We start from the raw sequence: 15,069 nt of genomic DNA, 5'->3' as shown, positions 1-15,069 counted from the left end.
AAAAGCCACATGAAACAGAAACATCCACTGGTGTACGCGAAAGCACTTACAAAAAAATATAACATATAACCAGCTCGCAGCCTGTCGAACGAAGCACAGGCCAGGTGCGTGCGATACATATGTTGGAGTGACAAATTTACAAGTTCGGGGTGGTCACGAGAGAAGACGCTCCAAAGATTTGCGTGGCGTACTTCTCGGGAAAGGCAAAGCAAGAGCGGTCGATCGTTGAGTGAAAGGGCGGTGGATTTTCGGAGAGTTGCGAAGGAATGATGAGCCGAGAGCGTGCTGCTGTGAACAAACTCCGCAAACCGGTCTGACGGACGCATTCCAGGCAGATGCAGGTACAACGTCGCCTGTTCACACCACGGGAGCCTCCTTGCTGTGGACGAATCGGGCGGCACGTGAGGCTACTGGCCGTCCCTTGGAGTCTGGATTTCAGTGAACCCTTGCTCGTTTCCAGATCACTGCGCTGGGAAAAAGGTAGCGGGAGATGCGCGCCGCTATGTCTTGGGATTTTTTATTAAATCCTTTATATTAAGTTCGCGTGCTTGCTTGCTTGCTTAGGACCGTGCAAATCTTTCGGTCGTTTTTTAACCCACTTCCCGTGATCCAATCGAGCTGACATTTTCCACACAGACTCGTTGTGCGTGACAATTTTCGTGAAATTTTTTCCCCAAAATTTTACACTGTTTAGGGAAAAATAAATAAATATTTAATTACCAATTGCTTAATGCTGGCAGACAATCATCTGACCCATAGGTGGCAGCCATCTCAAGCCAGAGGACGAGAGGACTCTCGCCGCCACGCATATAAAGGATTTATAGTGAAAAACTTTGTTTTTACGGGTTAATTTTTTCCCTTTCTCAAGGTATCGACCCGACCGTGCGTTCTGGGAGGCTGTCACAGCCACGTGGTCAAAGACGTCCCCTCCAGAATGTATTTCACAGTTCAAGGCCCGCTTCCCATACGGCCGCACCTTCCATTGTTGCGGTTTGGCTACGTATGGTGCGAAAGAAGTCCAGCGTACATACAGACCCCCAGTTATTTGTTTGCGTGGAATTGGAAAATCGGATCCTCGATAGTGCGGCTAACAGCGTGCTTCAGCCGCACCGAACCTCACAAAAATAATATTTAGGGCCTACCTTGGCTCCTCCCACCCTCATCCAGTATATATACAAGGACTGTTTTCTTGGGAATTTCTCTCACTTGATACAGCTATCGTGCTGTGACGGTTCCACCTGAAGACGGAAGCTTGTGTTGCCTCCGAAACGTCGTGATTTTTATTTTACTTTTATTTTACTTTCATTCATTTTAATTTTTTACCTACGTGACTTTACCGAAAAACCTAAGAATATGAATCCTTGCAGTCACGAAAGCTTCAAATCTAGGATAGTGCGGCTGTTTAAGATCCAGTGACAAGCATTGAAAAGCCTCTCATTGTGAGCCGTCTTCAGATCCCAACGTTTCTAACTTACGTGCAGCTCAACTTGCGAACCCAAAAGTCTCGTTGTATAACTGCAGCTGTAAAGGTACTCATTGCAAAAGAAATGGATTCAGTCTCAACGGTCTTTACATTGTGAACTGAATTGCTTTTTTGAGTCATATTGATTGATTTAGTTGGTGTTGGGAGCAATTACTCATGATTTAGCTTTTTCCCCATGCTCTCAGGGGTCCGTAGTCTATTTGTCACTTGCCCTACGCTATAATTAATTGTATTTCGCAAACACTGACCGTGAGTAAATGCAGACGTGCTTCTCCAAGTGGAAAGACGCTCTTCAAAGTAACAAAAAACAAACGGGCAATAATGTATGCATGGCAAACACAGTGCATGCGCTTGTTTGTGTAGCTATGACTTCCAAACAGCACTGTAGTCCGAATGATGTAGTTTTTTTATATCAAACGTTCATTCCATCAATTACAGGAGTCATGAAAAATACATCGAGGCTCAAATAGCACAAGAACGTATGAGAAGCAGGAAGCAAAATAAAAAGTGACCCATTCTTATCCTCCCATTCCTAACCCACATGATGAATATTGCCCTGCTGGGAAAGCCCACCCGACCTTCACCATATTTTTCTGTGAACAAATCATATCAATGTTGGGCTGGCAAACGACCAGAATGATTCCCAGCTACGAGATGAACACTCGAGAGGAGGAGAAATGAAACAGAGATGATTTACAGCCGACATCTAAAACCTGCGCGTGTATTGTGGTGGGGTGAGGTGGAGGGCATGAGTAGTTTTTGTTTGCCAAATGCAGGTTTTTTTCTCTTCGAGGATTAGCTGCTGGTTGAGCCTTGGGAGGGCGTAGAGGGAGGTGCATGCCTGTAGTGTGGAACCTTTGAGGTGGGGTTGGTGAGTCACAAAGGGATCATCGCGTCCGAGGGCACCCACTAGCCGGGAAAAGAGGCATGCCTGCAGATGGCAGTACAGCAAGTCGGTTGTTTATATTTTTTTGCATGCATTTTGAAATGTTAAGCTACAACTAAGCGTGAACTAGTGCCGGTCACGTGATGTCCTTTGTACGGCAGTGCTGTGAAGTGATCGGTATCTCATTGTGGCTTTTTCAAACAAACATTTTACTAATCACATCACGGCTGTGGTACAAATAGCCCCGCCAACCCACTCCCAATACGTTCCATTCATTGGCTACCACATTCTGATAAGCCCCCCCTCGCCCCCCTTAACTTGTATTTAAGAGCTTGCATCTTGGAATCCCTGCCTCACTTGATGCAGCAAATCTGGCTGTGACTGTCCCACCTGATGACGGAGACTTGTGTTGCCTTCGAAACGTCCTGATTTTTATTTTTATGATTTTATTTTTTTATTAATTTTAATTTCATTTTTTACCTACGTGACTTTACCGAAAAAACCAAGAGTATGAATCCTTGCAGTCACGAAAGCTTCAAATCTAGAATTAATGTGGTACAAATGTTGAGTCACATGGCCGAGCTAAATGCAATCAGCGGAGCCTCACGTCATGCCACGAAATTGGCCTGGGAAGTCACACCAGAGGAGCACTTTTCGGTGTCGATTCAAGAGCCCTCTCCTACCCCCCAACGCATGGCACATGTTGGTTATCCAATACAGTGTAGAGTCATTCACCCCATGCCAAGATTGAAGCTGTACGGACATCTGTGGATAAATAAATATTTGAATACAAAAATTTATATTCTGATATTCTCATTACCGATTTTTAGGGCATGGCACTGGACTAGGGACGCTGGCGATGATGTAACGCTCAGCAGCACACTGAACTCGCAATGCAGGGGTCGCCAGTTCAATCTGCTGGCGTGGCAATTGAAACAATGGGGCAAGTTCATTAAATCCCCACCTCACCCATCCGTCTGCCCAGCAGTATAAATGGGCACACCACAGTTAGTAGGTCGTCAGGCAGGTCGTGTGCGGTGGTGGGGTAAAGATGCTGCTGCTGCTGCTTGCACCTTCCTGCATCTCCGATTAGCACGGTTGGCTACGTACGGTGCAAAAGACGTTCAACATACATACCGTGTTTAACACGTAGCAGGCTTTCGCGACCAATATTATTCATAATCAACGTTTTTGGGTCTAGATCGCGTTATTTATAAATGTGTCGTAACCCTCCACCACCCGACACGGCCAATGTTGTGGTTTCACGCTTCAACACACCGGTGGGCTAAAGCAGTGAACTATTTGTCTTTTGTCAACGTGACACTTTTTTTACTGATTGGCCGTGTCGGGTGGTGGAGGGTTACGACACATTTATAAATAACGCGATCTAGACCCAAAAACGTTGATTATGAATACATACCCTGGCTCGCCAGGAGAAGGCGATGCGGCAAGTGGGTTGATCTCCATCTGTTTCCATCTGTACAGGTGGAGATACAGTGTTGCCACCTACTTCCCACCCATCGCACGTGTGTGTTTTCTCCGGGTGCTCCAGAATTCCACCACTTGCATAGACGCTCCATAATTGGCCGAAAACATCTCAAAAGAATAACCCAGTGTCGCAGGATCCTCTTACAGAAAAAGAGTCCTCGGACTTTGCGAGACGATGGCTTTCCGAGATGGGTAAGCCAATGTTGCATTTTCTGCCAGCAGTGACGTGGGCAAGCAAATGTTGAACTCGACCCTTGCCGTTCACTGGACGAGGACAAAGTAAGCAAAAATAAATCGAATTTGCAGCAATAGTGGACGGTGAATTGTGACTTAGCCGAGACCATTCGAAACTCGCTGCGCATGGGAACGTGGTTTAGTCTGAATTCTCTGACATAGTCATTGGCCCCCCGAGCGATCCAGCCATCTAAAGTTATGACTTCTTGCGATTATAACCAGTGGGAGTGGGTTGATTTGACATTGATCCATTGCACGTGCTGTACATGGCAGGGGAATGGGGGGGGGGTAGGCACGGGAGAAGGGGTGGTGTGGTGGGGAGACCCAGCACCTTCTTAAATGAAACAAATAATGAAATAAATGTCAGGAAAAATAAAGCTCTTAAGCTTGTGCTCATTCATGTGGACAATAGTTTTTCTCTCAAGTTTTCGTGCGCCGGGCTGTCGTCTCCGCAAGTCCCACGCAGAGTCAGCCGAGCTTTGCGCCGGGGTCTTTACGGTTAGACGCATGCTTGGAATAACTCGATCGGACAGGAGGGGAAACACGAGGCTTTCGAGAACAAAACACCGCACGCTCGCGATGAAGAAAAACACGCGAAAGGCGCCGCTGCACTTGTCGGCCCAGCGGCGTGGCCATGGAAGTGTGCAGGCGGTGCAACTGCGTCGTGGAGCACACGACCCGCAGATGCCCAGCCACTGGGCCACGAAGAGATGGGATTTTGAACCTGGTGGTGACCGCATTTCAAATCATGCACCAGGGCCCATTTCAATCAATGGCCGTTGAGCCCTTAACCCAAAAATGGGTTCTTGGCGCAACCAAGGGTGGCAAATGCTAGCAAATATTTCATTGAAACATTTTATCTCGAGATTACAAATATGTATAATAGCAAGGCCACTGTGGTAGCTTTTTTTAAATGAGAAAACAAAATGTTATTAAAGCAGGATACTGTGGGATAGTTTGCTGGAGAATATAATTTTCGTAAAAATATTAGGTAATTTATTGTATATTTTATACCTACGTGACTTTACCGAAAGAACCAAACAGTATGGATCCCTGCAGTCAGCGAAAACTTCAAATCTAGGATACGAAACGTGTATGGAATATAAAAATATAATTACCGTGTCTATAAAACAGACAAGTGAATAGGCTAAAGCTTTCTGGTCATGGTGCGTACTGGTGGATATCAGTGGTATTTGCCATCCCTAGGTGGCACCAATCAATCTCATTGGCTCATAGGCTACACCATTGTATTGGCCTGTGGTCGGATGGATGAATCTCGTAGCTTGGAAACGTGTAACAGAGTGGTCTGCATGTGAATGCACCATCAAAGGGTAGGTGGAGCACTGCAGTCAATGCGAATGTGAGAGTAAGATGAATTGCAGCCATGTGGGAAAGGATGTGGTTATATCAGTCGATAGCATGTTTAAACCAACGTTTGATGGAGAATGGATGAGAATGTGACAACTTGGGTTCATGCCAGGTATAAACACGGAGTCAGAAAGCAGACGTGAGTGATTGTGCAATCACCCAGCAACATCTACTGACATGCTAGGTATTAGAGGTGCAATTGGGATTCAATCTCCGCAGCAAATTGATAAGTTGTCATGAATCAAGGTTGTGTTTCGATTCAAGTACTGATTCTTTTTTTTTTAATCTTTTATATTAAGTTCTCTTGCTTGCTTGCGTGCTTGCGTGCTTGCTTGCTTGCTTACGACCGTGCAAATCTTTCGGTCGTTTTTTAACCCACTTCCCGTGATCCAATCGAGCTGACATTTTGCACACAGACTCGTTGTGCGAGACAATTAATGTTCGGGAAATTTTTTTTCCAAACTTTTACACTGTTTAGGGAAAACTAATTAAATATTTAATTACCAATTGCTTAATACTGGCAGACAATCATCTGACCCATAGGTGGCAGCCATCTCAAGCCAGAGGACGAGAGGACTCTAGCCGCCACGCATATAAAGGATTTATAGTGAAAAACTTTGTTTTTACGGGTTATACTTATTACTACACAATTTGACCCTTCATATCTTCGGATCTACAAAGCCAAACGAGCTGAAATTTTGTACACAGACTCATTTCGCTTGACAATTCAAGATTTCATTTCAAGAACCGGTCCAAGTCCCACCGATCCTGGGCCTGTTCGTGTTTTTTGTTACTTAAACATTTATTGCACTATTTCAATGATATTATAATTATCCAGACAATAATTAACTATTGTTATTGTATTGATTGAGATCTTGGATTGAATATGCACATGTACAAGTTACGTTTAAAATGTTAACATTAAAATAATATGAAAGTATTCTAATGCACACACTTTCATTTGCACTCAAAAGTAGCAATTGTATTATCTTGACCCCAAAATGTATCAAATTTGATATGCTGAATAAAAGTGAGTGCCTTGCATAATGAAAATTAAACATTTCAAAAGGAAACCACTCTGTTTAATTCAGCACATCAAATTGAATTTATTCTGGGGTCAAAATAATGTATTCTCTACTTTTGAATGCAAATAAAAGTGTGTGCATTGAAAAACTTGTCTTTTACCTAATTTATTTAACATTGCAGTGAATGGCTGGAGGGGGCCACATGAACCCATTACATACAACATATACGGATCGAAAAAATAAATCTTCTTACACAGGGTTTGATGCACGCCTCGTGAGCTTAAGAAGTGAGGCTAATCCGCGAATCGATGATGCATCTTTGGAGCCAGTGGCGCGCCCGGCTAACATTTTTTTAGGGGGAAATAGTTTTTTTCCTGCCAAGTCAGAAATTATTTTTCCTAACTACGTCTTGATTTACCATTAAACGCTAATTCCTATAATCCACGCAGCAAATGCGTCTAAAATTAAATAAACATCATTACTCGCTATGTATTGCCTTATTTACAATGTCACACCATTTCGAGGCTTGATGCAACCGACTTGCGCTGGGGTTTGTTGCTGCAGGAGGCATCAAAATGCGATACAGCTTTTCTTGAATTTATATTTAAAGCTTTCGTGACTGCAGGGATTCATCTTCTTGGTTCTTTCGGTAAAGTCACGTAGAAGGGAAATAATACAAATAAAACATAATTAAATAATTCTCACGACGTTTCGGCCACAACGCAAGCAGCCGTTCCTCAGGTGAGGAACAGGTCTGTCGGAAAGACAGCGTCTTCATTCGGACGCTGTCTTTCTTCATTCAGACGCTGTCTTTTCGACAGCCCTGTTCTTCACCTGAGGACGGCTGCTTGCGTTGTGGCCGAAACGTCGTGAGAATTATTTAATGTTTTATTTTTATTATTTTATTATTTCCCTTCTACGTGACTTTACCGAAAGAACCAAGAAGATGATCGTGAAATATCTCAAAAACGGTCTCCACTATATTAAATCACCACAATAATAATAATAATAAAGTAATTTGTGGCGCGCACAAATGTAACGAAGGGGGCTCACACCGCTGTTCGATCGCGAACTTGGGAGCCGCGGGAATTGTCAACTCAACATTTTGTCCCCCCAACCTCCGCCTCCAGTGCACCCCTTCTCACGCCTCCAACAGAGCGTCGTGCGATCATCGTTTAACGTAAAGAATCATAATTATTAATTATAAATTAATTATAGAGCTCATAAAATGCACATCGTTATAGTATACTAATTTTTTTCTTTACGATCAGTGGAAACAAGAAGATGCTCGGTGTAGTCGGCACTTTGCTTCGTTCATCATTTCGTAATTTTTTTTACATTTTTAAACTTAGCTTTATGTAAAAACCCCACCTCTCGCTCTCTCTCTCGCTCTCTCTCGTTCTGCACGCAGCCCTTCTCGCAGTCCGACGGCCTCCGACGAGTATACTAATTAATTGTACTATTAATATAATTTATAATTATGATCAAGAACGTTTAAGTCAAATCTTTGGGCCGAATGATTATAATTATAATGTTTTACTTTTCGTTGGGCCCAAGGGTTTAACGTCATCGTTCATGATCATAAATTAACAATATAACTAGATTTGTACTGGCTGCCACTTTGCCCCACACTTGAGCCAGAGTAATCTCACGTCAGCAAAAACACCTGAATGATTGTTTTCATGTAAACATATATTTAGATATAGGCAAGTCTATACAGGCATTTCAAACCAAAGGCGATATTGTCTTGCGAGCACACATTGCCGGAGATGCAAGCTCAAAAAAGGCACATCGTAAACACCTTGGTTTTGGTTGTAACTTTTCAAGACCAGACTCGTACAAATGTCAGGGTGGTCTCCAGCCAGCTAGGCCAGTGGGCTGCGGTGCACTCCAATGTGACATTGTAATAAAAACAAGCCGAAGTGATGCATGTTTACACTGGGCAATGTTTACGTTGTTTGTACAATATGCGTAAAAAGGGGTCCATGTACATCCACTGGAGATGTACACACTAATAAAGTCTGTGTGTCGGTGACAGCTTTGTCCATGTATGGCAGGGAATGTTTGCGTTTTGCCATTCTACTCCGCAAGGTACTCTGTGCTGGTGTGAATCGGGTTTTAATCAGAAGCAAGCGGCGTATTAGTTGTCATTTGCTTATTTTTGTAACACATGCAAGGCCACGAACCCCGTATTGTTCGGGGTAAAAACATATTGGTTTGACCTACATTTGCTTTTACTTGCCATGAGTGAAGGACGAACCAAATGTTTAATTTAAAAGTTTCCCTTTACACAATTCCTCATCAAGAATGTAATTAAATTCATTTTCAATAACAAGTTCAACATGAGTCCTATTGTATCTCGGACGGAGATGGAAGAAGAAAACATCGATTAGTTTCAGCTGACTGGCCTTCTTCTGGAGATGTGGAGATTTGAAAGTTAAATATATGACAACGGGTGCCCTGGGACTGTGCTAATTCTGTAAATGTGTTCAAGATAGAGGTTAATGTGCAGCGCTGAAATTGCTCGCTTTTGCCACTGCTTGCGGAAGGACCTACACTAGAGGGGAGATCTAGACGGTGCATCTAGACCAGGGGTGGGGAACCTTTTTTCTGCCAAGGGCAATCTGGATATTTATAACATCATTCGCGGGCCATACAATATTATCAACTTAAAAATTAGCCTGTTATATTTGGTCAAACATTTAATTAACTCACCCCTAATGTGATGGCTGGAACTGCTTCTCTTTGGCGAGGCGTGTGATGTTAGCTGGTATTGATGATGTTGCTACTCGCAACTGCTTTTCCAGGTTTGCTCCTAGATTTATTGAATTTCGAGTCCTGCCTGCGGTTGCCTTGGCAGGGCCACACCAAATGATTTTGCGGGCCTTATACGGCCCGCGGGCCGGACGTTCCCCATCCCTGATCTAGAAGGTATTTTGGCCTGACTCTTCCACCCTGGCCAGACATCTTGGACGAGGTGGGAGTACCAACACTTGTGTTATTAATACCAGTGCCGGATTAAGCTAGCGCGGGGCTTGTAGCATATGCTATAAACGGGCCCTAAATAAAGTAAATAAATAAATAAACATCGAAACACACATTTTTTACTTGCACAGTAAAGTAATTGTATTTTGTCATTTTCTATACAGCCAGATAATACGACAAATCGCTAACCTTAAACACTCAGTCGTTCATAAAAGTTGAAGGCGGTATAGTACTATAGTAATAGAGCAAGTGCAGAATTACTGAACCGGAATTGACAGCTTGAAAGCATTTAGCGCGGGGCCCTTGAAAGTGCGGGCCCCGTAGCACGCGCTACTTTTGCTACTATGCTACTTTTCCTACTATGATAATCCGGCACTGATTAATACACGATCAAATTAGTCATGGGACGGCTAATTTATACCGCCAGATAGGCAGAGGTGGGGAGAGGACGGGGGGCAGTTTAAACAAATACTTTACAATCGTTTCAGCCGTCGTGCTGCGTGCGATATCGAACTGGCAACCTCGGGATAACAGATCCAGCGTGCTAACCGTTGCATCGCGGCAGCGTCCCTCTCCGTGTAAACGGCGTGGCGGCCCCAATTGTTGGACGATGTCGAAGGCTGATGGGGACCAAGTGGTTCAGATTGAGCGGTGATGTCACGCGCCGAGTGTGAAGGACTGCCAAGGCATTCAAGAAGTTATCAGTGGACTTATTGTGACAGTTTCATTGCAGCTGTTACAGTCGAGTTGCCCTCGCATTCCCCGCAAGCGCGTGCGATGGAATAAAGCTGCGGGATGTGATAGTGGCAATTTTTTAATCCTTTATATTAAGTTCGCTTGCTTGCGTGCTTGTGTGCTTGCTTGCTTGCTTACGACCGTGCAAATCTTTCGGTCGTTTTTTAACCCACTTCCCGTGATCCAATCGAGCTGACATTTTGCACACAGACTCGTTGTGCGAGACCATTAATGTTCGTGAAAATTGTTTTCCAAAATTTTACACTGTTTAGGGAAAACAAATTAAATATTTAATTACCAATTGCTTAATACTGGCAGACAATCATCTGACCCATAGGTGTCAGCCATCTCAAGCCAGAGGACGAGAGGACTCATAGCCGCCACGCATATAAAGGATTTATAGTGAAAAACTTTGTTTTTACGGGTTATACTTATTTGGACCGAAGCGGGAGAAATCGTTACATTTCTATTCAACTCCCTGAACCAGTTGGCTAAGCTGCATGTCATTCTCGGCGAGTGTGCGCTGCCACACGACGACTTGCTTGGGAGATCTCCGAATGTACGTACCAACACGTGCGGTGGGGAGATGACGAGTGTGAGAACGAGAGTGATGGTGCAGTGGCCTCGCACTTTAAGCTCAGCGACCCGAGTTAAATTCGTGGTGAGGGATATCTGAATTGGTCCAGCGCCTCCCCGTTCACCAACCCCCCTCTGGTCAAACAAAACCCTCATGATCGAAACGGCATGGGTCGTAGGCATTGATCCAGCAGTGGATTGGCAATTGCCTGTATATTTTTTTTTTATTGTAATCTTTATTATACATTATTATAATTGACAAAGCAACAATGTGTTTGACTCCATTTGACTGCACGGGTCTTTCCATAATTGACATAGTATCAGAAAAATAAACACCGTTTGTACTTTATTTTACGTCGACTTCGGTTTGACAGCGTGAATTTAAAACAAAAATCCCTCTCGGCAATCCGTCTTCCACCGGCTCACGATTTCAACCGTTTATTTCTTTTGGATTTCAGAATTTTTGCTCAACCCCCCCCCCCCCCCAAAAAAAAAATCAAGAAATGCCCGTCCGCCCTCCTCGCAGACACGCCACACTCATGTGCTCTGTCCCACTCCCACAATGCCGGCTCTATCATCGTCCGTCTTCGTGACGCCCGCAAGCACCCCCCCCCCCCCCGAGACACGCGTTCAGATAGTGCCGCATTATCAATGGGCGCGCGGCACGCATCACAACAAAGACAAATGTCCCCCGTGTAGCCTCGACACACTGTAGTGGGCAAATGCTGTTAGCGAGCACCTATACAATCCGGCACGGCACACAAGGGAGCTACTCATTTGAGGCTGAGTCGACCTAGGGGAGGCTCAGTACCGGCTCAGACAATCGTCAACCGCTGTCGGCCGTGAGCGGGAATCGAACTCGTAGCGCAGCGCACTGACCGCGTTTACACACGTGCTGGGCCTGGGAAGAAGCGAGGGAGGGGGGGAGCTTCTTCTCTCGGTGGCCTGACCGCTCATCTGTATGCCCCTCGCGCGCTCGTAGTCAAGGCTTTCCCATTGTGAGTTTCCCCAGCCTCGAGGCAAACGTTTTCCCCAGCCACCCTTTTACACCGCCACCACCACCACCCTCCAAAGTGGCGAGCTCTTTGCTTGCTCCACTCGCTCGCTCGCTCGCTCTCCGCTCGCTGTGCCTCTTGAGGTTTTTTTTGTATTCCTTTCCCCATCTCTCTCTCTCTTGTCGGAATGGCATTGAAATGAGTGGTGCGCAAAGTGCTTCCTCGCCGTTCTGCCGCTCGAAATCCTTTTGTTTTGGCGTGTCGCTGTCTGTGAGGATACTTTCTCATGTGCCCGCTGATTCCTCCACTTTGTCTGCAGGTAAATTGCTACTGCCGTTTGCGTTGAACTTTACGCTCGCATTTTAAAACAGATTTTGAGTAAAGGAAATCGGTTGCTCTGTTTTTTTTTTACGGACCGGCATCCACATGCTAAGTTAATTCAGCAGGTTTTATCTGATTGTTATATTGTATACGCTACTTTTGTCACCCCATGTTTTCTTGCAGCAATTGTGGCTTTCATAGGAGTTTGCATAACAACAACATTAACTTGCAGAACAACACAATTCTCATGCCACAGCAAACATAGGTTTGTAATTTGCTTGTACGCGATGTGTAAGTGGGTTTCGAGACGTGCCCTTGTCACGAGATGGTTTTTCGCTTGCAAGCTATCTCAGTTCGTGAGAAATATGCATATTTCATTGCGACGTATTTAAACAAACTCGGCTCCCTGCTCGCACGAGCAATGGGACGACACTCAAGTTTGTTAGTGACCCCTGACCCAGAGGTGGAAATTCCACATTCTCATGGCAGCGTCCCGTCTACTCATTTAAGGAACACTGCTGATGTATTATTTCTGCGTATAACCTGGCGATGCTTTTAGAATTTTTAAAGGCAGCATTTCATGGCATTCCCAAGTCTATTGTAGGTATTTTTAAAGCAAACCACTGTTGGTTTAATCACGGCGTATTCAGTGGCAGGAATCGCATAATAGACAACGATGACTTTTCACTCACGGGAACCCTGAGAACTCCGCGGTGAGGCACCACGCACTGAAGGGACGAACTCGTTTATCATTGCATTGCATTGTCTTGAGACAATTGCAAATAATACAGAGCCATGAAAAGCGTAGCCTGTATTTGCAGTTCTAAAGTGTGGGAGATATGCAAGACAGCGAAATGCTATATATACAGGTTGCTTCAAAAAATGTTAACACTCATATGGAACTATCGTTTTTAATAGAAAAGGAACGGATAATGCACTGCAGCATGATAACAAATGTCATGTTAACAGCTTCAACAAGTCAAATAGTCTCCACTTGTCTGCCATCATTGTCAACGCACGCCTGGAATCTTCTCCAGGTGGTCTCCAGAGCCTGGAGGCAGACTTCTTGTGGCGTTGTTGCAAATACTCGGAAGTGTTAACATTGTTTTGAATCACCCTGTATAAAGAGAAGCAAGACAGTCGTAGGCAGAAGGAAGATGGAAGCCTTGAGCCTGGACTTTTCTCGAGGCAGGGAGTCAACAGCGCGGATGATAAGAACATGCTTTGCCCTCTATGGCAATAACACAGGAGGTGTTAGGATGTTAAAACACCAAATAGACACCTTTTGCAAGGCATCAAGTCTGCGTTAGCCACACACGCTTGTGGCAAAAACATGCAAACACACATGCTCTGACAATAATGCATGGATTGTCTATGAAACGGATTGGCCTACACCAGCAGTCCCCAACCTTTTTGGCACCAGGGACCGGTTTCGTGGAAGACAATTATTTCACGGACCGGGGGTGGGGGGGGGGGGTGGTCATAATTGGGTCTTTCCCCTATTTCAAAGAAGCTCTCCAGCGACGTTTGTTTTTTACTCATGTTGGCTAGGGGTTAGCTTGTGGGCTTACCAAGACTGTGACTAAAACAAGTGCGCAGTAAGGGAAAGAGGCGTGGACGGAAGTTGTAAATAATAATGAAATAATGGGGACGGGCCACGCGCGGACTCACCGCTCTCACCTCCTGCCGCTGTGCGGCCCGGTTCCTAACAGGCCACGGACCGGTACCGTTCCACGGTCCGGGGGTTGGGGACCCCTGGACTACACGACGAGAGGCAGTCTTCTTTATGCCCTTCTCTCACCACTGCTATGCCAGAGACCGCCACAAAGGCGAAACAGCACAACGGCAATGCAAAGTATCAAAGCATTGACAGCTCGGGTTGAGCAGTTATGTCTACGGGACCTTTTTTGGCCAGTTTCAAACCGATGACAAAATCATCATCACGGATGTTAGAGGGTGGGAGGTCCAGAGGGATGTGATGGCGCAGCAGAATGGAGTGAGCCTCGCCGCTGAGTGAAGGTGAACAGGAGATGGGAGAGGGGATTCGTCAGGTTTTAGCTATCTCTCTCGCCACTCATGTTAACCGTGGCCAGCAATCAAACTCGCGTCCCCCGCTTCTGAGCACGGCGCACAAACCACCGCTCCAGATTCAGAATCGGAATCTTTTATTTATCCTGGAGAAATCCGATGAGCTATGAAGCTTTTTTTCACAGATTTCCATGAGAGACCGGTCCACCTTCTCCACCCCAGTGCAACTTACTGCGATTAAATACGAAAAAATGTGTGCATACGAAACGCATGTGCTATATATGCGCGATATTAGTGCAGCGCTAGCGTTTAGCACACCCAGGCAACCAGCGAATATTGAGTGTAATTGCATTTAAAAATAATTAAGCCGGCCTTACAATTAGATTACTGTAATGATTTAGAGGGCAAATGAGTATGAAAAACTGTCAATCCTTCAACCAAAAGAACCAAAAATAAAAAATATAACACCGCCGTGTCACAAGCAATGGGGTTCTTGTTTAACAGGTTTATTTCCACTACAGGTCTCCCCGGAGAGATTTAATTCGCACCAGTGTAAGTGTTGATGTTTCTGCTGCCATTCAGTTGCTGATAATTTCCCAAAGGAATGTGTATTTGTGCGCACGTGTGTGTGCGTGCGTGCCCTTGTGCGTGTACACGTGTGTGTGTACACGTGTGTGTGTGTGGGAGCGGTAGTGTAGCGGTTAGCGCGCTGCGCTACTAACCTGTGCTACCAACCTGGCGACCTCAGTTCGATTCCCGCTCGCGGCCAACGCCAGTGACGATTATCTGAATAGGTCCTGGGCCTCCTCTAGGTCGACTCAGCCTCAAATGAGTACCTGGTGCGATGTGTAAACTTCGCCACTAGGGAGACAAAAGCGGCCCGTGCCGTGCCGTGCCGGCTTTCAAAGGTGCTCGCTAACAGCACTTGCCCCAACCGTATTTTAA

The 15,069-nt window shown here is 45.2% G+C and overlaps 1 protein-coding gene across 6 annotated transcripts in view; it reads left to right on the top strand.

Annotated features, from left to right (window-relative positions):
- The window catches only part of LOC133345511 (neuronal-specific septin-3-like), a 269,744-nt gene that overhangs the window by 181,903 nt on the left and 72,772 nt on the right, over nucleotides 1-15,069 (top strand). The window contains exon 1 of one of the 6 annotated variants that reach the window (XM_061556357.1): nucleotides 390-480. The exons of 4 other annotated variants lie outside the window; for them this stretch is intronic. Coding sequence is in view for 1 of the 2 variants with exons in the window: in XM_061556328.1 (XP_061412312.1) it covers nucleotides 11,974-12,094 (121 nt within the window). In the remaining variant the exon portion in view is untranslated. Of the gene's footprint in view, nucleotides 1-389; nucleotides 481-11,955; nucleotides 12,095-15,069 lie in introns of those variants that run through there. One more of the 6 variants, XM_061556328.1, reaches the window with a different exon arrangement.

Source organism: Lethenteron reissneri, chromosome 3 (genome assembly GCF_015708825.2).
Source record: "Lethenteron reissneri isolate LAM-NWPU_2019-01 chromosome 3, ASM1570882v1, whole genome shotgun sequence".
Taxonomy (NCBI): domain Eukaryota; kingdom Metazoa; phylum Chordata; class Hyperoartia; order Petromyzontiformes; family Petromyzontidae; genus Lethenteron; species Lethenteron reissneri.
The sequence above is the reverse complement of the archived record's forward strand: the minus strand, read 5'-3'. Positions and strand labels throughout refer to the sequence as shown.